This window comes from Poromitra crassiceps, assembly GCF_964638095.1.
Source record: "Poromitra crassiceps genome assembly, chromosome: 15".
Lineage (NCBI taxonomy): Eukaryota > Metazoa > Chordata > Actinopteri > Beryciformes > Melamphaidae > Poromitra > Poromitra crassiceps.
The window spans coordinates 17,714,978-17,740,261 of record NC_139634.1 but is presented as its reverse complement, the minus strand read 5'-3'; the positions used below and the strand labels follow the sequence as shown (position 1 = coordinate 17,740,261).

At 41.9% G+C, this 25,284-nt stretch overlaps 1 protein-coding gene across 1 annotated transcript; it reads right to left on the bottom strand.

The window, feature by feature from the left end:
* Positions 1-3,798: 3,798 nt before the first annotated feature.
* On the bottom strand, positions 3,799-25,225 carry ahnak (AHNAK nucleoprotein). The gene is given in 8 exon segments (XM_083651449.1): positions 3,799-11,409; positions 11,908-14,063; positions 14,235-16,226; positions 16,530-17,021; positions 17,193-22,388; positions 22,704-23,898; positions 23,901-23,903; positions 24,085-25,225. Coding segments are annotated over 8 exon segments (18,711 nt in total). The 5' UTR covers positions 25,207-25,225; the 3' UTR covers positions 3,799-4,854.
* Positions 25,226-25,284: the final 59 nt, after the last annotated feature.

Genomic DNA, 25,284 nt, shown 5'->3' with positions numbered 1-25,284 from the left:
ATGATTAACTAATATATTCACGAACTGACATTTATTAATCATTAAGGAACAATTAACTACTCTACTCATGGAACTGACTGACTAATCAGTAACTAATGATTAACTACTCACGAGCTGACATTTAGTAATCATTAAGTAATGATTAACTTCTCTACTCAGGAACTTAGATACTACTCATTAACTAATGACTACCTACTGGTAGTCATTAGTATTAGTAAATCACTAGTTGATCATAGTTAATGAATACATTAACTATGATTAACTATAGTGATTTACTAATGACAAATTATTCATTAGCTACTCATTAGCTAACTATTAGTTAATGATTAGTTTACTAGTAACTACTACATTATTTGTGTACGTTATTGTAAAGTGTTACCGGTAATCCATCTGTGAGGTGAGCCAGATGAGAGAAGTGTTCTGGCAAGAAGTAAAGTAGTTGACATTTGAGACACATCTTGCCACCAAGGATAGGTAACTAAAATAAGCTTATATGGGACAGTTAGGGTCATGTTGTGGATTGGGTCTATTGCTGTGCAGCAAGCAGCTGACAAAGTTGTGAACAAGGTGAGGAGAGAGGGCAAATTGACTGGAAATATCAGTAGTCACATAGTAAAGTAGAAGTTTGGTGGCACTGGTGCCAACTTGGCAGCTGAAATATCCATACTGTAGGCTGCCAAGTTGCTAGCAAACGTGATGACCCATGTTTGGGATTGATTCCATGCTGATTATGTCTTGAATAAAACGTTACATGTTGATGCAGAGAGATCGGACGTCTGTGCCAAACATGACAAGTTAAATCTGTAGCAAATGTGTTTGTGCACACATTGACATTTCTATAGACGGAGAGATGGGACGTCTGTGCCAAACATGACAAGTTAAATCTGTAGCAAATGTGTTTGTGCACACATTGACATTTCTATAGACGGAGAGATGGGACGTCTGTGCCAAACATGACAAGTTAAATCTGTAGCAAATTTTGTGCACACATTGACATTTCTATAGAAAGTTATCTTATAAAACAATATACAGTTTACAATTACAGCTGACAGGCAGAATTGCCGTAGGTCAGAGTATATCAACACCTTAGCTGAAGTTGCTGTTGCAAATTTGATAATTTAACAAGTTAACTTGTCAGCCCCATGAATGATGCAGGCACCCCATGGGATATGGGCCAATCAGTGACAAGTAAGCAAATGTATAGTGCAGTGCAGTTTAAAAGAAATACCAGATTGGAGCAATGATGCACATAATTTACTTAGCTTTTGTGAAAGTCAAATCAGTGGCGTCCAAGATTGTGCATTTCCTGCATTCTTGTTCATTTGTATGTGCCAATTTGTGCCTTCTCTGCATCAATTTATGGTGAAAATGTCTTTATTTATGTGAAGGAAAACACAAAATTCAAGCACTGTGGTGACATTCAAAATATAATGGAATACAATGCAGTAAGACTCTCAGGCATTCTGTATTGCTTTCAAACATTTATTCTCCAGTAGATCAACTTTTCTCATTCAAGTTCTACAAACAAGCCATGACAGTCAAAATATCATGGCCATGGGAATCCTGACGATAATTCTTTCTTGTTTTACCTGTAATAAAAACTAAAAGAAGATTGTTACGGCTATTTCCACTTTTATTCAAATACAAATAACTTTGCTGCCTCAACAAACACCGATGCATTGCAAGGCTCAGTCTGTGCACATCCCAGGTTAGATGCATTGCAAGGCTCAGTCTGTGCACATCCCAGGTTAGAACACACAACCTCTCCCTCCAAAGGCAGCTGACATACACAGTGAGCCACAAAGGCACTGCCACTAATGCTGGAAAGCCAGGCTAAAAAATGTTACATTTCAGCTGTCAATCCACATAAATCTGGTGTGTGTGTGTGTGTGTGTGTGTAAGAGCTCTTCCTTTATGATTTATTTTTTATTTCAGACCTTTTAGGTTTTATTGACAGACGTATCGTGAGAGAAAGACACAGAGGTGTGGAAGAGAGAGAGATAGAAAGAGAGAGAGATGAACATGTAACAAAAGCCCACAGGCTGGATTTGAACCCGAGTCACTGTGGGAGGACTGAAGCTTAATTCTTCTGATGTTAATTTTTAAGTAATTGCTTTATTGAACAGCCAATCAGTATCCTCCAACAACCTGCTAGAGGTCTGAACTAGGGGTGGAGCCGAATCCGGTATTAGGAAAAGCACAAATACGTAGGTTTTTTACAAATATATTTATTTCATACAAATATTTTTGTTTCCTATGCCTCTGTCTGTGTGTCATGGATGTGTAAATAGCCTGACCTCTAATGGGGCTGTGTGGCTGAGTGGTGACAGCAGTTGTCTGTGTTCTGGTAGACCAGGGATAAAAATCTGCTGTGGGAACCCTCCTTTGCAATATATTTTATTGAAGAACATTTATGTTAACACTTTAATATCCTCAAACTAAAAGAAGACTGTTACGCCTATTAACAATTTTATTCAAATACAAATAAATTTGCTGCCTCAACAAACACCGATGCATTGCAAGGCTCAGTCTGTGCACATCCCATGTTAGAACTCTCAACCTCGCCCTCTGAAGGCAGCTGACATACACAGTGAACCACAAAGGCACTGACACTGATGCTGTATTTATCTCTGTATGACTGTATTTATCTGTATGATTGTATTTCTCTTTTTATATTTAAATAAACAAATGTGTAAAGTTAATAACCAGGTTTGAATGTATTTGATAATTGATAAAAAGATATGTATACAACTGCCCAGCAGTTACATACACACACAAAAAATCAATGAGGTTGAAAACACAAGAGAACACAATATGTTGGAATTAAGTGTTTACACTTTTACATGCTATCCCTTGGATCTTTTATTGTCTCTATATCCATGAATAAAATCAGTCAGTCAGTCAGCCAATCAATCAATCAATCAATCAATCAATCAATCAACCAATCAATCAATCAATCAATCAACCAACCAACCAATCAAAAGGCTTATTTGCATTCTGGATTTTTTCTTACCCTGATATTAACCTAACCAATCATCACTCCTCATGCCTAAACCTAACCAGTCATCAAAGCATGCTCGTTTTATTTGAATCCCAATATGAAGTATGATTGAATGTGGCAGCTCTTAATTTTCTGACCACTAGAGGGTACCAATATATCGATTTTATATTGATATTGTGAGATGAGACTAGATACAGTATCATCTTAGATTTTGGATATCGTTATATCGTGATATGGCATAAGTGTTTTTTCCTGGTTATAAAGGCTGTGATTTTCTGAACTTACTAGACTATTCTAGCTGTTATATTCAGGGATTTCCAATAGGCTAGTAGTGCATAGTATACACAGTCCAGCTGCTCCGCTCACAGTGGAGGGAGGGGGCTGCACTGTGTATGGGAAGCGTTATGATGTTCATCACTTTAACATTGTTCCCCCTGGTCTGAAAAAGTCAACGTCAACATGGCAGCGAGGCAGACAAACAGGAGGCTAGCTTCGCTCATAACAGAGCTATTTCATAGAAGTTGAATTCACTTGCACACATTGTACTCACAATGGGATGAAAATAGGAAAGAATGTATAATTTCTTCTTTATCAAAGTCATACAGAGAGAAATACAGCATCAGTGGCAGTGCCTTTGCGGTTCACTGTGCATGTCAGCTGCCTTCAGAGGGAGAGGTTGTGAGTTCAAATCTGGGATGTCCACAGACTGAACTTTCATCTGTTTTTTTAGGCAGCAAAGTTAGTTTGTATTTGTACAAATACATCAATACTGATTAATACAGACTCAGGAGACCAGATAAATTCTATAACTCAACAGTTTATTTGATTTATTTGACAGAATGCACACAAGAAACAAATTAGACCCAAAGAATCATACACCATCTCCATCAAAGCTGATCAGAACTATGCAACTGTATTTCCTGTATAGCATCAACACTGATTTTATTAACAAAAAGGTGACATAAGTTCAGAATGACTGTTCATGACATTTTTACACATAATCATGACTTTTTTTCTTTAGTCTAGCCAAACACTAAAATGAGGTGTGTGTACAAGGAGAGAGGGAGTCGAAGAAAAAATACAGTTTTGCATAAAACAGATGAGATAAAGGAAGCTAGATCAAGAAACAAAACCAAAGGAAGCAAATGCATACTTTCTGCAAATGAAACAGAATAGCCCATATGGGTGCGTAATCGGACAGCAGTTTTATAGAGGTGATAGATTCCAGAAACAATGATTGTCTTTGCAATTGTGGTCTTTACAACAGAGTCATTCTTGAGAATATGTTATAAAGGGCCAGCTCTATGTTGTGTAAATATGCTTCTGCATTGATTATATAATATCAAAGCTTCAAAATAAAATGAAATCATTTCATACATAAAAACAAGTAGATGTTTTTTTCCTTTGTGTCTGGGTGTATAAACAACATTTTCTTAGAAATAACTATTGTAACTATATCTCTTTTGTGCAACAGACCCCTGGATACAAATATACCACACCTACTCTTAACAACATTCATTTAATTGAATGCAATAAAACAATTGGACAAACCCTGTGAGACACTATTGGTGAGAATTTGGTAAGATGGTATATGTTCAATAAATTTTGACTATGTACAAAAAACAATATTTAATATTACAATACAAATTCATCTTATTTACAGTTTGATGATTTTAAACAATCTCATGTACTCCTGTGTGATTAATGAAATTTGTAAATTTACTTTTAATTCATTAGAAATGAGATCTGTGTACTTCCCTCTCAGGTTTTAAATACCTCGAAACAGGGATTTTTCATGTATGGGAGCAGGTATTTGGGTGTACATGAGAGAGTTTACATTTCCTTATAATTCATCATTTTTTTGGTGACACAGATAGCTCAACTCTTGGGAACCTGAAACCTCTCGACCCACTGTCACTACTGGAGGATGAAGACAGTCTAGATTTTTTAGATGGGAGAGAAACACCTGCACTTCCCTCTACTCTTGCTTCACTACCCTCACCAAGTGTCACTTCATATGAGCCCTTTGACTTTGAACCAAAACCTCCAAAGGTGCCAAACTTCAACTTGCCTTTCTTTCCTTTGCCCTTGGCTCCCCCTAGATCTAAAGAAATGTCACCACCCTCTGCTTCTAAGTGAGTTGATGGCGAGCTAACAGCAAGCCCCCCCTCATCACTCAGAGAAGAAGATCGATGCCTTGATTTCTTAAATAGATCCAGTGAAGCAGATTTACCTTTAGGTGACACACTCAGTCCAGAACCACCCTCAAATTGCAACTTTCCACTCACCAATTCCCCAGAACTTAAACTTAGATCTTTAGAGACCTTTCCACCTTTTCCACTACCACTCAGTTCTACCTCTGGTCCTTGAAGGCTTAAATCAACTGCACTACTGCCCTTTGCTTTGGATTTGCCAAAGAACTTAGGCATCTTGACCTTTACTTTTCCTTCACTGTGCTTCAGTTCTGGACTGGGGACTTCAATCTTCTGTGAACTGATGTGGCCACTAACAGATGGAGACTGTATGTTTATGTCTCCACTAGCCACTGCTCCAGACTCAACATCTCCTCCAACTCCCCGGCCTGTCATATGAGGCAGAGCAATACCAAACTTTGGTACCTTGATTTTGGGAAATGTAACTGTGCCCTCTGGGTATTGTAGGCCACCAGATGCGCTGCCCTGTGAAACACTTGTGTCCATCTCTGCACCTCCTTTCACATCTATTTTTGGACCTTTAAAAACTGCCTTTCCTTGTCCATTTAGATTTGCATCAATGTCAGGAGCAGTCACATTCACAGTTGGCATTTTGACTTTAGGTGTCTTTAGTTTCACATCTGGCCCCTCCAGACTAACACTTGGACTGTCAATACCTGAACTCGCAATGCTAGTGTTCAAATTAGCAGCTGGTGAATCTAAGCCAGGTGATTTCAACCCTGCTGATAAAGAGCCCTCCCCTTTCACTTTAGGTGATTTGATATCAAATTCCACATCAGGGAAATGAAGCTTACCAAAAAGAGGCTTCTTTCCCTTTGTTCCTTTTAGATGAATATCTGGTGTGTCTACATCCAATTCTGCTGCTGGTGTTTCAATGTCAATGTCAGGTTTCTTTACCTTCCCTTTCACTTTAGGAAGTTTAAATTTACCTTTCTTTCCCTTGACATTGATGTCAATATCAGGAGCATCAAGACTTGCATCAACATCTGGAAGAGTGACTTCTGCTTTGGGACCTTTGGCTCCCATACTGAACATGGATGTCTTAACCTTTGCTTCAGGCCCTTCAACCTCTGGAGACTTAATTGCAAACTTGGGACCTTTAAATTTGGGAAATGTGACTGTTTTTTCTGTATCAATGGATACACCTTTAACATTGATAGTGGGTGCTTCAATGTTGACATTTGGACCTTTGATATCGCCTTCCAATTTGGGCACTGACACTCCCTTCTCTTTTGGTCCTTTCAAATTGAAATCAATATCTGGCATAGAAATCTTGGGTCCTGATATTGATGGCATCTTTAACTTAGGGCCTTTGATTTTACCTTCTAGCGCTCCAATGTCAATTTCAGGACCTTTGATGTCGACTTTGGGTACTTGAATGTCTCCCTCAATATGGGGCAAAGACACATCCATATCACCCTTTACCTTTGGACTTTTCAGATTTAAATCAACATCTGGCATTGAAATCTTAGGACTAGATATCGAAGGCATTTTCATTTTAGGACCTTTGATTTTACCTCCAGGGCCTTCAATGTCAATCTCTGGACCTCTAATATCAATGTTCGGTGCATTTATATCAGCTTTTGGAAGGCTCACATCAACATCTGGACCCTCTAGTTTTGGTCCTTTGAATCCAAATGATGGCATTTTCATCTTTGGCATTCTGAATCCACCATCAGGGCCCTCAATGTCAACTTCTGGTCCTTCAACATCCACCTTGGGGACTTTTATATCTCCCTCAAACTTTGGCAATGACAGATCCACATCTCCACTGGGCTTAGACCCTTTCAAGTTGAAGTCTACATCTGCCATGGAAATCTTTGGGCCTGAGATGGATGGCATCGTGAATTTGGGTCCTTTTATCTTACCACTTGGACTATCAATGTCAACTTCTGGTCCTTTGATATCAACTCCAGGTGCTTTGATGTCAATGTCAGCTTTGGGGAGATTGATATCAACATCTGGACCCTCCACTTTTGGACCTTTGAATCCAAATGATGGCATTTTGAATTTAGGCATTTTGAAACCGCCTTCAGCACCCTCGATATCAATATCTGGTCCTTCAATGTCCATTTTAGGAGCTTTTATGTCTCCCTCAATCTTTGGCATTGACACATCCACATCTCCTTTGACCTTAGGCCCTTTGAGGTTTATATCCCAATCTGGCATGGAAATCTTGGGTCCTGAAATAGATGGCATTTTGAATGTGGGTCCTTTGATTTTACCATCAGGGCCTTCAATGTCAACTCCTGGTCCTTTGATATCAACTTCAGGTGCTTTGATGTCAATGTCAGCTTTGGGGAGATTGATATCAACATCTGGACCCTCTACTTTTGGACCCTTGAAGCCAAATGATGGCATTTTGATCTTTGGCATTTTGAATCCACCTTCAGGACCCTCAATGTCAACATCTGGTCCTTCAATGTCCACTTTAGGAGCTTTTATGTCTCCCTCAATTTTTGGCAGTGAAAAATCTGCATCCCCACTGAGCTTAGGCCCTTTCAGGTTGAAGTCCACATCTGGCATGGAAAGCTTGGGTCCTGAAATGGATGGCATCTTGAATTTGGGTCCTTTTATCTTACCATCAGGGCCTTCAATGTCAACTTCCGGTCCTTTGATATCAACTTTAGGTGCTTTGATGTCAATGTCAGCTTTGGGCAGATTTATATCAACATCTGGACCCTCCACCTTTGGACCTTTGAAGCCAAATGATGGCATTTTCATTTTGGGCATTCTGAATCCACCTTCAGGACCATCCATATCAACATCTGGTCCTTCAATATCCACTTTGGGGGCTTTTATCTCTCCCTCAAACGTTGGTACTGACACATCCACATCTCCCTTGAGCTTTGGCCCTTTAAGGTTGAAGTCTACATCTGGCATGGAAATCTTAGGTCCTGAAATAGATGGCATTTTGAATTTGGGTCCTTTGATTTTACCATCAGGGCCTTCAATGTCAACTTCCGGTCCTTTGATATCAACTTTAGGTGCTTTGATGTCAATGTCAGCTTTGGGGAGATTGATATCAACATCTGGACCCTCCACTTTTGGACCTTTGAATCCAAATGATGGCATTTTGAATTTAGGCATTTTGAAACCGCCTTCAGCACCCTCGATATCAATATCTGGTCCTTCAATGTCCACTTTAGGAGCTTTTATGTCTCCCTCAATCTTTGGCATTGACACATCCACATCTCCTTTGACCTTAGGCCCTTTGAGGTTTATATCCCAATCTGGCGTGGAAATCTTGGGTCCTGAAATAGATGGCATTTTGAATTTGGGTCCTTTGATTTTACCATCAGGGCCTTCAATGTCAACTTCCGGTCCTTTGATATCAACTTTAGGTGCTTTGATGTCAATGTCAGCTTTGGGCAGATTGATATCAACATCTGGACCTTCTACTTTTGGACCCTTGAAGCCAAATGATGGCATTTTGATCTTTGGCATTTTGAATCCGCCCTCAGGGCCCTCAATGTCAACATCTGGTCCTTCAATATCAACTTTAGGAGCTTTTATGTCTCCCTCAATCTTTGGCATGGACACATCCACATCTCCACTGAACTTAGATCCTTTCATGTTGAAGTCCACATCTGGCATGGACATCTTGGGTCCTGAGATGGATGGCATTTTGAATTTGGGTCCTTTGATTTTGCCACTCGGAACCTCAATATCAACTTCTGGTCCTTTGACGTCAACTTCAGGTGCTTTTATGGCAATATCAGCTTTAGGGAGGTTGACATCAACATCTGGGCCCTCTACTTTTGGGCCTTTGAAGCCAAATGATGGCATCTTGAATTTGGGTCCTTTGATTTTACCATCAGGGCCTTCAATGTCAACTTCCGGTCCTTTGATATCAACTTTAGGTGCTTTGATGTCAATGTCAGCTTTGGGCAGATTGATATCAACATCTGGACCCTCTACTTTTGGACCTTTAAAGCCAAATGATGGCATTTTGATCTTTGGCATTTTGAATCCACCTTCTGGACCCTCAATGTCAACATCTGGTCCTTCAATATCCACTTTGGGGACTTTTATGTCTCCCTCAATCTTTGGCACTGACACATCCACATCCCCTTTGAGCTTAGGCCCCTTCAGGTTGAAGTCGACATCTGGCATGGAAATCTTGGGTCCTGAAATAGATGGCATCTTGAATTTGGGTCCTTTGATTTTACCATCAGGGCCTTCAATGTCAACTTCTGGTCCTTTGATATCAACTCCAGGTGCTTTGATGTCAATGTCAGCTTTGGGCAGATTGATATCAACATCTGGACCCTCCACTTTAGGACCTTTGAAGCCAAATGATGGCATTTTGAATTTAGGCATTTTGAATCCACCTTCTGGACCCTCAATGTCAACATCTGGTCCTTCAATATCCACTTTGGGGACTTTTATGTCTCCCTCAATCTTTGGCACTGACACATCCACATCCCCTTTGAGCTTAGGCCCCTTCAGGTTGAAGTCGACATCTGGCATGGAAATCTTGGGTCCTGAAATAGATGGCATCTTGAATTTGGGTCCTTTGATTTTACCATCAGGGCCTTCAATGTCAACTTCTGGTCCTTTGATATCAACTCCAGGTGCTTTGATGTCAATGTCAGCTTTGGGCAGATTGATATCAACATCTGGACCCTCCACTTTAGGACCTTTGAAGCCAAATGATGGCATTTTGAATTTAGGCATTTTGAATCCACCTTCTGGGCCTTCAATGTCAACATCTGGTCCTTCAATGTCCACTTTAGGAGCTTTTATGTCTCCCTCAATCTTTGGCACTGACACATCCACATCTCCTTTGACCTTAGGTCCTTTGAGGTTTATATCCCAATCTGGCATGGATATATTGGGTCCTGAAATAGACGGCATCTTGAATTTGGGTCCTTTGATTTTACCATCAGGGCCTTCAATGTCAACTTCTGGCCCTTTGATATCAACACCAGGTGCTTTGATGTCAATGTCAGCTTTGGGGAGATGGAGATCAACATCTGCACCCTCCATTTTTGGACCCATGAAGCCAAATGATGGCATTTTGATCTTTGGCATTTTGAATCCACCTTCGGGGCCCTCAATATCAACATCAGGTCCTTCAATGTCCACTTTAGGAACTTTTATGTCTCCCTCAATCTTTGGTACTGACATATCCACATCTCCTTTGAACTTAGGCCCTTTGAGGTTTATATCCCAATCTGGCATGGACATCTTAGGTCCTGAAATGGATGGCATTTTGAATTTGGGACCTTTGATTTTACCGTCAGGGCCTTCAATGTCAAAATCTGGTCCTTCAATGTCCACCTTAGGAGCTTTTATGTCTCCCTCAATCTTTGGTACTGACAAATCCACATCTCCCTTGAGCTTTGGCCCTTTAAGGTTGAAGTCCACATCTGGCATGGAAATCTTAGGTCCTGAAATAGAGGGCATTTTGAATTTGGGTCCTTTGATTTTACCATCAGGGCCTTCAATGTCAACTTCAGGTCCTTTGATATCAAATCCAGGTGCTTTGATGTCAATGTCAGCTTTGGGGAGACTGATATCAACATCTGGACCCTCCACGTTTGGACCTTTGAAGCCAAATGATGGCATTTTAATTTTAGGCATTTTGAATCCACCTCCTGGACCCTCAATGTCAACATCTGGTCCTCCAATATCCAGTTTAGGAGCTTTTATGTCTCCCTCAATCTTCGGTACTGACATATCCACATCTCCTTTGAGTTTAGGCCCTTTGAGGTTTATATCCCAATCTGGCATGGACATCTTAGGTCCTGAAATTGATGGCATTTTGAATTTGGGTCCTTTGATTTTACCATCAGGGCCTTCAATGTCAACTTCAGGTCCTTTGATATCAAATCCAGGTGCTTTGATGTCAATGTCAGCTTTGGGGAGACTGATATCAACATCTGGACCCTCCACGTTTGGACCTTTGAAGCCAAATGATGGCATTTTAATTTTAGGCATTTTGAATCCACCTTCTGGACCCTCAATGTCAACATCTGGTCCTTCAATGTCCACTTTAGGAGCTTTCATGTCCCCCTCAATCCTTGGCAATGAGACATCCACATCTCCACTGAGCTTAGGCCCTTTCAAGTTGAAGTCCACATCTGGCATGGAAATCTTGGGTCCTGACATAGATGGCATCTTGAATTTGGGTCCTTTGATTTTACCATCAGGGCCTTCAATCTCAACTTCTGGTCCTTTGATACCAAGCTCAGGTGCTTTGATGTCGATGTCAGCTTTGGGGAGCTCAATATCAACCTCTGGCATCTCAACCTTTGGGCCTCTAAACCCGAATTTTGGCATCTTGAATTTGGATCCTTTAACTTTAGGTCCTGTCACACCCAGATCAAGATCAAGACCTTCTGTACTACCTTTTGGCCCTTTAATGTTGATATCCCCTTGAGCTAATTTAACGTCAGCTTCAGGGGCCTTGACCTTTGGACCCTTGAATCCGAATTTTGGCATTTTGAATCTTGATTTCTTTGATGGAAGTTCAGGACTATCAATTGTTATATCCGGTCCCTGAATTTCAGCCTTTGGCAAATTAATATCCCCCTCTATATCTCCCTTCAACTTCGGCCCTTTAAGATTGAAGTCAACATCGGGCAAAGATATTTTTGGTCCAGATAGTGTTGGCATCTTGATCTTTGGCATTTTGAAACCACCTTCGGCGCCCTCAATATTAACATGTGGTCCTTCAATGTCCACTTTAGGAGCGTTTATGTCTCCCTCGATTTTTGGCACTGACATATCGACATCTCCTTTGAGCTTAGGCCCCTTCAGGTTGAAGTCCACATCTGGCATGGACATCTTGGGTCCTGAAATAGCTGGCATTTTGAATTTGGGTGCTTTGATTTTACCATCAGGGCCTTCAAAGTCAATTTCTGGTCCTTTGAAATCAATTTCAGGTGCTTTGATGTCAATGCCTTCTTTGGGGAGATTGATATCAACATCTGGACCCTCTATTTTTGGACCCTTGAAGCCAAATGATGGCATTTTTATTTTTGGCATTTTGAATCCACCTTCACGACCCTCAATATCAACATCTGGTCCTTCAATGTCCACTTTAGGAGCTTTTATGTCTCCTTCAATCTTTGGTACTGACACATCCACATCTCCTTTGACCTTAGGCCCTTTGAGGTTTATATCCCAATCTGGCATGGCCATCTTAGGTCCTGAAATAGATGGCATTTTGAATTTGGGTCCTTTGATTTTACCATCAGGGCCTTCAATGTCAACTTCGGGTCCTTTGATATCAACTTCAGGTACTTTGATGTCAATGTCGGCTTTGGGGAGATTGATATCAACATTTGGACCCTCTACCTTCGGGCCCTTGAAGCCAAATGATGGCATTTTGATCTTTGGCATTTTGAATCCACCTTCTGGACCCTCAATATCAACATCGGGTCCTTCAATATCCACTTTGGGAGCTTTTATGTCTCCATCAATCTTTGGTATGGACAGATCCACATCTCCTTTGACCTTAGGCCCTTTGAGGTTTATATCCCAATCTGGCATGGACATCTTGGGACCTGAAATGGATGGCATTTTGAATTTGGGTCCTTTGATTTTACCATCAGGGCCTTCGATGTCAACTTCTGGCCCTTTAATATCAACTTCAGGTACTTTGATGTCAATGTCGGCTTTGGGGAGATTGATATCAACATCTGGACCATCTACTTTTGGACCCTTGAAGCCAAATGATGGCATTTTGATTTTTGGCATTTTGAATCCACCTTCAGGACCCTCAATGTCAAGATCTGGTCCTTCAATATCCACTTTAGGAGCTTTAATATCCCCCTCCATTTTTGGGAGTGACAAATCCACATCTCCACTGAGCTTTGGGCCTTTCAAGTTGAAGTCCACATCTGGCATGGAAATCTTGGGTCCTGAGATGGATGGCATTTTGAATTTGGGTCCTTTTATCTTACCACTAGGACTCTCAATGTCAACTTCAGGTGCTTTGATGTCAATTTCAGCTTTGGGGAGGTTGATATCAACATCTGCACCCTCCATCTTTGGACCCTTGAAGCCAAATGATGGCATTTTTATTTTTGGCATTTTAAATCCACCTTCAGGGCCCTCAATATCAACATCTGGTCCTTCAATGTTCACCTTAGGAGCTTTTACGTCTCCTCCAATCTTTGGCACTGAGACATCCAGATCTCCTTTGAGCTTTGGCCCCTTCAGGTTGAAGTCCACATCTGGCATGGACAACTTAGGTCCTGAAATAGATGGCATTTTGAATTTGGGTCCTTTGATTTTACCATCAGGGCCTTCGATGTCAACTTCTGGTCCTTTGATATCAACTTCAGGTACTTTGATGTCAATGTCAGCTTTGGGGAGATTGATATCAACATCTGGACCCTCTACTTTTGGACCTTTGAAGCCAAATGATGGCATTTTGATCTTTGGCATTTTGAATCCACCTTCAGGGCCCTCAATATCAACATCAGGTCCTTCAATGTCCAGTTTAGGAGCTTTTATGTCTCCCTCAATTTTTGGCAGTGACAAATCCACATCCCCACTGAACTTAGGCCCTTTCAGGTTGAAGTCCACATCTGGCATGGAAATCTTGGGTCCTGAAATGGATGGCATCTTGAATTTGGGTCCTTTTATCTTACCACTTGGACTGTCAATATCAACTTCTGGTCCTTTGATATTAACGTCAGGTGCTTTGATGTCAATATCAGCTTTGGGGAGATTTATGTCAACATCTGGACCCTCCACTTTAGGACCTTTGAAGCCAAATGATGGCATTTTGAATTTAGGCATTTTGAATCCACCTTCTGGGCCTTCAATGTCAACATCTGGTCCTTCAATGTCCACTTTAGGAGCTTTTAGGTCTCCCTCAATCTTTGGTACTGATATATCCACATCTCCTTTGAGTTTAGGCCCTTTGAGGTTTATATCCCAATCTGGCATGGACATCTTAGGTCCTGAAATAGATGGCATTTTGAATTTGGGTCCTTTAATTTTACCATCAGGGCCTTCAATGTCAACATCTGGTACTTCAATATCCACTTTGGGGACACGTATGTCTCCCTCAATGTTTGGCACTGACACATCCACATCTCCTTTGAGCTTAGGTCCCTTCAGATTGAAGTCCACATCTGGCATGGAAATCTTGGGTCCTGAAATAGATGGCATTTTGAATTTGGGTCCTTTGATTTTACCATCAAGGCCTTCAATGTCAACTTCTGGTCCTTTGATATCAACTCCAGGTGCTTTGATGTCAATGTCAGCTTTGGGCAGATTGATATCAACATCTGGACCCTCTACTTTTGGACCTTTGAAGCCAAATGATGGCATTTTGATTTTAGGCATTTTGAATCCACCTTCTGGACCCTCAATGTCAACATCTGGTCCTTCAATATCCACTTTGGGGACATTTATGTCTCCCTCGATCTTTGGCACTGACACATCCACATCCCCTTTGAGCTTAGGCCCCTTCAGGTTGAAGTCCACATCTGGCATGGAAATCTTGGGTCCTGAAATAGATGGCATCTTGAATTTGGGTCCTTTGATTTTACCATCAGGGCCTTCAATGTCAACTTCTGGTCCTTTGATATCAACTCCAGGTGCTTTGATGTCAATGTCAGCTTTGGGCAGATTGATATCAACATCTGGACCCTCCACTTTAGAACCTTTGAAGCCAAATGATGGCATTTTGAATTTAGGCATTTTGAATCCACCTTCTGGGCCTTCAATGTCAACATCTGGTCCTTCAATGTCCACTTTAGGAGCTTTTATGTCTCCCTCAATCTTTGGTACTGACACATCCACATCTCCCTTGAGTTTTGGCCCTTTGAGGTTTATATCCCAATCTGGCATGGACATCTTAGGTCCTGAAATAGATGGCATTTTGAATTTGGTTCCTTTGATTTTACCATCAGGGCCTTCGAAGTCAACTTCTGGTCCTTTGATATCAACTTCAGGTACTTTGATGTCAATGTCGGCTTTGGGGAGATTTATATCAACATCTGGACCCTCTACTTTTGGGCCCTTGAAGCCAAATGATGGCATTTTGATCTTTGGCATTTTGAATCCACCTTCTGGACCCTCAATGTCAACATCTGGTCCTTCAATATCCACTTTGGGGACTTTTATGTCTCCCTCAATCTTTGGCACTGACACATCCATATCCCCTTTGAGCTTAGGCCCCTTCAGGTTGAAGTCCACATCTGGCATGGAAATCTTGGGTCCTGAAATAGATGGCATCTTGAATTTGGGTCCTTTGATTTTACCATCAGGGCCTTCAATGTCAACTTCTGGTCCTTTGATATCAACTCCAGGTGCTTTGATGTCAATGTCAGCTTTGGGCAGATTGATATCAACATCTGGACCCTCCACTTTAGGACCTTTGAAGCCAAATGATGGCATTTTGAATTTAGGCATTTTGAATCCACCTTCTGGGCCTTCAATGTCAACATCTGGTCCTTCAATGTCCACTTTAGGAGCTTTTATGTCTCCCTCAATCTTTGGTACTGACACATCCACATCTCCCTTGAGTTTTGGCCCTTTGAGGTTTATATCCCAATCTGGCATGGACATCTTAGGTCCTGAAATAGATGGCATTTTGAATTTGGGTCCTTTGATTTTACCATCAGGGCCTTCAATGTCAACTTCTGGTCCTTTGATATCAACTTCAGGTACTTTGATGTCAATGTCGGCTTTGGGGAGATTTATATCAACATCTGGACCCTCTACTTTCGGGCCCTTGAAGCCAAATGATGGCATTTTGATCTTTGGCATTTTGAATCCACCTTCTGGACCCTCAATATCAACATCGGGTCCTTCAATATCCACTTTGGGAGCTTTTATGTCTCCCTCAATCTTTGGTATGGACACATCCACATCTCCTTTCAGCTTAGGTCCTTTCAAGTTGAAGTCCACATCTGGCATGGAAATCTTGGGCCCTGACATAGATGGCATCTTGAATTTGGGTCCTTTGATTTTACCACTCGGACTCTCAATATCAAGTTCTGGACCTTTGATATCAACATCAGGTGTTTTAAAATCAATATCTAGTTTTGGGGCTTTTATGTCAACATCGGGAGCTTCTATTTTTGGCCCTTTAAAACCAAAAGATGGCATCTTGAATTTGTGTCCTTTGATTTTACCACTTGGGCTCTCAATATCAACCTTTGGTCCTTTCACGGCAACTTCAGGTGCTTTGATGTCAATGTCAGCTTTGGGGAGATTGATGTCTACATCTGGACCATGTGCTTTGGGACCTTTGAACCCAAATGATGGCATCTTGAATTTGGGTCCTTTGATTTTGCCATCAGGACCTTCAATGTCGATTTCTGGTACCTTGATGTCAACACCAGGTGCTTTGATATCAATGTCTGCTTTAGGAAGGTTGATATCAAGATCTGGACCCTCTACCTTTGGACCCTTGAATCCAAATGATGGCATTTTGATCTTTGGCATTTTGAATCCACCTTCAGGACCCTCAATGTCAACATCTGGTCCTTCAATGTCCACTTTAGGAGCTTTTATCTCTCGCTCAATCTTTGGTAGTGACAGATCCACATCTCCCTTGAGCTTTGGCCCTTTAAGGTTGAAGTCCATGTCTGGCATCGAAATCTTAGGTCCTGAAATAGATGGCATTTTGAATTTGGGTCCTTTGATATCGGGGCCTTCAATGTCAACCTCTGGTCCTTTGATATCAACTCCAGGTGCTTTGATGTCAATGTCAGCTTTGGGCAGATTGATATCAACATCTGGACCCTCCACTTTTGGACCTTTGAAGCCAAATGATGGCATTTTAATTTTAGGCATTTTGAATCCACCTTCTGGACCCTCAATGTCAACATCTGGTCCTTCAATATCCACCTTGGGGACTTTTATGTCTCCCTCAATCTTTGGCACTGACACATCCACATCTCCTTTGAGCTTAGGCCCTTTCAGATTGAAGTCCACATCTGGCATGGAAATCTTGGGTCCTGAAATAGATGGCATTTTGAATTTGGGTCCTTTGATTTTACCATCAGGGCCTTCAATGTCAACTTCTGGTCCTTTGATGTCAATGTCAGCTTTGGGCAGATTGATATCAACATCTGGACCCTCCAACTTTGGACCTTTGAAGCCAAATGATGGCATTTTCATTTTAGGCATTTTGAATCCACCTTCAGGACCCTCAATATCAACATCCGGTCCTTCAATATCCACTTTGGGGACTTTTATGTCTCCCTCGATCTTTGGTACTGACACATCCACATCTCCCTTGAGCTTTGGCCCTTTAAGTTTGAAGTCTACATCTGGCATGGACAGCTTAGGTCCTGAAATAGATGGCATTTTGAATTTGGGTCCTTTGATTTTACCATCAGGGCCTTCAATGTCAACTTCTGGTCCTTTGAAGTCAATGTCAGCTTTGGGGAGATTGATATCAACATCTGGACCCTCTACTTTTGGACCCTTGAAGCCAAATGATGGCATTTTGATCTTTGGCATTTTGAATCCACCTTCAGGACCCTCAATATCAACATCTGGTCCTTCAATGTCCAGTTTAGGAGCTTTTATGTCTCCCTCAATCTTTGGTACTGACACATCCACATCTCCCTTGAGTTTTGGCCCTTTAAGGTTGAAGTCCACATCTGGCATGGAAATCTTAGGTCCTGAGATAGATGGCATTTTGAATTTGGGTCCTTTGATTTTACCATCAGGGCCTTCAATGTCAACTTCTGGTCCTTTGATATCAACTCCAGGTGCTTTGATGTCAATGTCAGCTTTGGGCAGATTGATATCAACATCTGGACCCTCTACTTTTGGACCCTTGAAGCCAAATGATGGCATTTTGATCTTTGGCATTTTGAATCCACCTTCAGGACCCTCAATGTCAACATCTGGACCTTCAATTTCTACTTTAGGAGCTTTTATGTCTCCCCCAATCTTTGGCACTGATATATCCACATCTCCTTTGAGTTTAGGACCTTTGAGGTTTATATCCCAATCTGGCATGGACATCTTAGGTCCTGAAATAGATGGCATTTTGAATTTGGGTCCTTTGATTTTACCATCAGGGCCTTCAATGTCAACTTCTGGTCCTTTTATATCAATTTCAGGTGCATTGATGTCAATTTCAGCTTTGGGAAGATTGATATCAACATCCGGACCCGCAACTTTTGGACCCTTGAAGCCAAATGATGGCATTTTGAATTTAGGCATTTTGAATCCACCTTCTGGGCCTTCAATGTCAACATCTGGACCTTCAATTTCCACTTTAGGAGCTTTTATGTCTCCCTCAATCTTTGGCACTGACACATCCACATTTCCTTTGAGCTTTGGCCCTTTAAGGTTGAAGTCCACATCTGGCATGGACATCTTAGGTCCTGAGATAGATGGCATTTTGAATTTGGGTCCTCTGATTTTACCATCAGGGCCTTCAATGTCAAGTTCTGGTCCTTTGATATCAACTCCAGGTGCTTGAATGTCAATGTCAGCTTTGGGGAGATTGATATCAACATCTGGACCCTCCACCTTTGGACCTTTGAAGCCAAAGGATGGCATTTTCATTTTGGGCATTTTGAATCCACCTTCAGCACCCCCAATGCCAACATCTGGTCCTTCAATATCCACTTTGGGGACTTTTATGTCTCCCTCAATCTTTGGTACGGTCACATCCACATCTCCCTTGAGTTTTGGTCCTTTAAGGTTGAAGTCTACATCTGGCATGGACATCTTAGGTCCTGAAATAGATGGCATCTTGAACTTGGGACCTTTGATTTTGCCATCAGGACCATCAATGTCAATTTCTGGTCCCTTGATGACAACTCCAGGGGCTTTCACATCAATATCAGCTTTGGGAAGGTTGATATCAACATCTGGCCAATCTACTTTTGGACCCTTGAAACCAAATGATGGCATTTTGATCTTTGGCATTTTGAATCCACCTTCAGGACCCTCAATGTCAACATCTGGACCTTCAATATCCACTTTAGGAGCTTTTATGTCGGCCTGAATCTTTGGTACGGACACATCTACATCTCCTTTGAGTTTAGGGCCTTTGATGTTTATATCCCAATCTGGCATGGACATCTTAGGTCCTGAGATAGATGGCATTTTGAATTTGGGTCCTTTGATTTTACCATCAGGGCCTTCAATGTCAACTTCTGGTCCTTTGATATCAACTTCAGGTGCTTTGATGTCAATGTCAGCTTTGGGGAGATTGATATCAACATCTGGACCCTCTATTTTTGGACCCTTAAAGCCAAACGATGGCATTTTGATCTTTGGCATTTTGAATCCACCTTCGGGGCCCTCAATATCAACATCTGGTCCTTCAATGTCCACTTTAGGAGCTTTTATTTCTCCCTCAATTTTTGGCACCGACACATCTACATCTCCTTTGAGCTTAGGCCCCTTCAGGTTGAAATCCACATCTGGCATGGAAATCTTGGGTCCTGAAATAGATGGCATTTTGAATTTGGGACCTTTGATTTTACCATCAGGGCCTTCAATGTCAATTTCTGGTCCCTTGATGTCAACTCCAGGGGCTTTCACATCAATATCAGCTTTGGGAAGGTTGATATCAACATCTGGCCCATCTACTTTTGGACCCTTGAAGCCAAATGATGGCATTTTGATCTTTGGCATTTTGAATCCACCTTCAGGACCCTCAATGTCAACATCTGGACCTTCAATATTCACTTTAGGAGCTTTTATGTCTGCCTCAATCTTTGGTATGGACACATCCACATCTCCTTTGAGTTTAGGGCCTTTGAGGTTTATATCCCAATCTGGCATGGACATCTTGGGTCCTGAAATGGATGGCATCTTGAATTTGGGACCTTTGATTTTGCCATCAGGTCCTTCAATGTCAACTTCTGGTCCTTTGATATCAACTTCAGGTGCTTTGATGTCAATGCCAGCTTTGGGGAGATTGATATCAACATCTGGACCCTCTATTTTTGGACCCTTAAAGCCAAACGATGGCATTTTGATCTTTGGCATTTTGAATCCACCTTCGGGGCCCTCAATATCAACATCTGGTCCTTCAATGTCCACTTTAGGAGCTTTTATGTCTCCCTCAATTTTTGGCACTGACACATCTACATCTCCTTTGAGCTTAGGTCCCTTCAGGTTGAAATCGACATCTGGCATGGAAATCTTGGGTCCTGAAATAGATGGCATTTTGAATTTGGGTCCTCTGATTTTACCATCAGGGCCTTCGACATCAATTTCAGGTGCTTTGATGTCAATGTCGGCTTTAGGGAGATCGAAATCAACATCTGGACCCTCTACTTTTGGACCCCTGAAGCCAAATGATGGCATTTTGATCTTTGGCATTTTGAATCCGCCTTCTGGCCCCTCAATGTCAACATCTGGTCCTTCAATGTCCACTTTAGGAGCCTTTATCTCTCCCTCAATCTTTGGTACTGAAATATCCACATCTCCTTTGAGTTTAGGGCCTTTGAGGTTTATATCCCAATCTGGCATGGACATCTTAGGTCCTGAAATAGATGGCATCTTGAATTTGGGACCTTTGATTTTACCATCAGGGCCTTCAAGGTCAATTTCTGGTCCCTTGATGTCAACTCCAGGGGCTTTCACATCAATATCAGCTTTGGGAAGGTTGATATCAACATCTGGCCCATCTACTTTTGGACCCTTGAAGCCAAATGATGGCATTTTGATCTTTGGCATTTTGAATCCACCTTCAGGACCCTCAATTTCAACATCTGGACTTTCAATATTCACTTTAGGAGCTTTTATGTCTGCTTCAATCTTTGGTATGGACACATCCACATCTCCTTTGAGTTTAGGGCCTTTGAGGTTTATATCCCAATCTGGCATGGACATCTTGGGTCCTGAAATAGATGGCATCTTGAATTTAGGACCTTTGATTTTGCCATCAGGTCCTTCAATGTCAACTTCTGGTCCTTTGATATCAACTTCAGGTGCTTTGATGTCAATGCCAGCTTTGGGAAGATTGATATCAACATCTGGACCCTCTATTTTTGGACCCTTAAAGCCAAATGATGGCATTTTGATCTTTGGCATTTTGAATCCACCTTCGGGGCCCTCAATATCAACATCTGGTCCTTCAATGTCCACTTTAGGAGCTTTTATGTCTCCCTCAATTTTTGGCACTGACACATCTACATCTCCTTTGAGCTTAGGTCCCTTCAGGTTGAAATCGACATCTGGCATGGAAATCTTGGGTCCTGAAATAGATGGCATTTTGAATTTGGGTCCTCTGATTTTACCATCAGGGCCTTCGACATCAATTTCAGGTGCTTTGATGTCAATGTCGGCTTTAGGGAGATCGAAATCAACATCTGGACCCTCTACTTTTGGACCCCTGAAGCCAAATGATGGCATTTTGATCTTTGGCATTTTGAATCCGCCTTCTGGCCCCTCAATGTCAACATCTGGTCCTTCAATGTCCACTTTAGGAGCCTTTATCTCTCCCTCAATCTTTGGTACTGAAATATCCACATCTCCTTTGAGTTTAGGGCCTTTGAGGTTTATATCCCAATCTGGCATGGACATCTTAGGTCCTGAAATAGATGGCATCTTGAATTTGGGGCCTTTGATTTTTCCATCAGGACCTTCAATGTCAATTTCTGGTCCCTTGATGTCAACTCCAGGGGCTTTCACATCAATATGAGCTTTGGGAAGGTTTACATCAACATCTGGCCCATCTACTTTTGGGCCCTTGAAGCCAAATGATGGCATTTTGATCTTTGGCATTTTGAATCCACCTTCAGGACCCTCAATGTCAACATCTGGACCTTCAATATCCACTTTAGCAGCTTTTATGTCTGCCTCAATCTTTGGTACTGACACATCCACATCTCCTTTGAGTTTAGGGCCTTTGAGGTTTATATCCCAATCTGGCATGGACATCGTAGGTCCTGAAATAGATGGCATCTTGAATTTGGGACCTTTGATTTTGCCACCAGGTCCTTCAAATTCTGGTCCTTTGATATCAACTTCAGGTGCTTTGATGTCGGCTTTGGGGAGATTGATATCAACATCTGGACCCTCTATTTTTGGACCCTTAAAGCCAAACGATGGTATTTTTATCTTTGGCATTTTGAATCCACCTTCAGGACCCTCAATGTCAACATTTGGTCCCTCAATATCAACTTCAGGCATTTTTATTTCTCCCTCCATCTTAGGCACTGACACGTCCATGTCTCCTTTGAGCTTTGGCCCTTTAAGGTTGAAGTCCACATCTGGCATTGACATCTTAGGTCCTGAGATGGATGCCATCTTCAATTTGGGTCCTTTGATGTCAACATCTGGTGCCTTGATATCAATGTCTGCTTTGGGAAGGTTGATGTCAACATCTGTGCCCTCTGCCTTTGGCCCTTTTAAGCCAAATGATGGCATTTTGAATTTAGGCATTTTGAATCCACCTTCAGGCCCTTCAATATCAACATCTGGACCTTTAATGTCAACTTCAGGCACTTTAATTCCTCCCTTTATCTTGGGCATCGACACATCCACATCTCCCTTGAGGTTAGGCCCTTTCAAGTTGATATCCAAATCTGGCATGGAAATCTTAGGTCCTGATATAGATGGCATCTTGAACTTGGGACCTTTGATTTTGCCATCAGGGCCTTCAATGTCAATTTCAGGTCCTTTGACATCAATATCAGCTTTTGGAAGGTTGACGTCAACATCTGGACCCTCCACTTTTGGTCCTTTGAAGCCAAATGATGGCATTTTGATTTTAGGCATTTTGAATCCACCTTCTGGGCCCTCAATGTCAATATCTGGTCCTTCAATATCCACTTTGGGGGCTTTTATATCTCCCTCAATCTTTGGCACTGACACGTCCACATCTCCTTTCAGCTTAGGCCCTTTAAGGTTGATATCCAAATCTGGCATGGAAATCTTAGGACCAGAGATAGAGGGCATGTTGAATTTGGGTCCTTTGATTTTGCCATCAGGACCTTCGATATCAATTTCTGGTCCTTTGATGTCAACTCGAGGGGCTTTGACATCAAGATCCGCTTTGGAAAGTGTGATATCCACATCTGGACCCTCTACATTTGGACCTTTGAAGCCAAATGATGGCATTTTGATTTTAGGCATTTTGAATCCACCTTCAGGACCCTCAATGTCAACATCTGGTCCTTCAATATCCACTTTTGGGCCTTTTATATCCCCCTTGATCTTTGGTGCTGATACATCCAAATCGCCCTTGAGCTTCGGCCCTTTCAGGTTGATATTCATATCTGGCATTGAAACTGTAGGTGCTGAGAGAGATGGCATCTTGAATTTGGGCCCTTTGATTCTACCCTCAGGCCCTTCTAGATCAATTTCTGGTCCTTTGATGCCAAATTCAGGTGCCTTGATGGCAATGTCAGCTTTGGGAAGGTTGACATCAACATCTGGACCCTCCAGCTTTGGCCCTTTGAAGCCAAATGATGGCATTTTGATTTTAGGCATTTTGAATCCACCTTCAGGGCCCTCAATGTCAATATCTGGTCCTTCAATATCCACTTTGGGGGCTTTTATATCCCCCTCAATCTTCGGCAATGACACATCTCCCTTCAGCTTAGGCCCTTTAACGTTGATATCCACATCTGGCATGGACATCTTAGGTCCTGAGATAGATGGCATCTTGAACTTGGGACCTTTGATTTTGCCGTCAGGACCTTCAATGTCAAGTTCTGGTCCTTTGATGTCAACAGCTGGTGCCTTGATATCAATGTCTGCTTTGGGAAGGTTGATGTCAACATCTGAGCCGTCTACCTTTGGCCCTTTTAAGCCAAATGATGGCATTTTGATTTTTGGCATTTTGAATCTACCATCTGGGCCCTCAAAGTCAACATCTGGACCTTTAATGTCAATTTCTGGTCCTTTGATGTCAACTCCAGGGGCTTTGACATCAATTTCAGCTTTAGGAAGTTTGATATCCACATCTGGACCCTCTGCTTTCGGACCTTTGACACCAAATGATGGCATTTTGATTTTAGGCATTTTGAATCCTCCGTCTGGGCCCTCAAAGTCAACATCTGGTCCTTCAATATCCACTTTAGGAGCTTTTATGTCTCCCTCAATCTTTGGCACTGACACATCCACATCTCCCTTCAGTTTAGGCCCTTTCAGGTTGATATTCATATCAGGCATGGAAACTTTAGGTCCTGAGATTGATGGCATATTGAACTTGGGCCCTTTGATTTTACCTTCAGGGCCTGCTACATCAACTTCCGGTCCTTTGAGGGCAAATCCAGGTGCCTTGATTTCAACATCGGCTTTGGGAAGGCTGACATCAACATCTGGCCCCTCCACTGCTGGACCCTTGAAGCCAAATGATGGCATTTTAATCTTTGGCACTTTGAATCCACCTTCTGGGCCCTCAATATCAACATCTGGTCCTTCAATGTTCACCTTCGGAGCTTTTATGTCTCCCTCAATCTTTGGCACTGACACATCCACATCTCCTTTGAGTTTAGGCCCTTTCACATTGATATCCCAATCTGGCATGGACATCTTGGGTCCTGAAATAGATGGCATTTTGAATTTGGGTCCTTTGATTTTACCATCAGGACCTTGAATGTCAACTCCTGGTCCTTTGATATCAACTCCAGGTGCTTTGATGTCAATGGCCCCTTTGGGGAGATTGATATCAACATCTGGACCCTCTATTTTTGGACCTTTGAAGCCAAATGATGGCATTTTGATTTTAGGCATTTCAAATCTACCTTCTGGACCCGCAATATCAACGTCTGGTCCTTCAAAGTCCACTTTGGGGACTTTCATGTCTCCTTCAATCTTGGGGACGGTCACATCCACATCTCCTTTGAGCTTAGGCCCTTTCAGGTTTAAATTAACATTTGGCATAGACATCTTAGGTCCTGAGATAGACGGCATCTCGAATGTGGGTGCTCTGATTTTACCACCAGGACCTTTAACATCAATTTCTGGTCCTTTGATGTCAATTTCAGGTGCTTTGATATTAATGTCTGCTTTGGAGAGACTTGCACCTGCATCCACTTTTGAAGCTTTTAAGGCAGGCGATGACATTTTAATTTTTGGCATCTTAAATCCACCTCCTGGGCTCTCAATATCTATTTCTGGTGCTGTGATGTTCCCTTCAATCTTTGGCACTGACATATC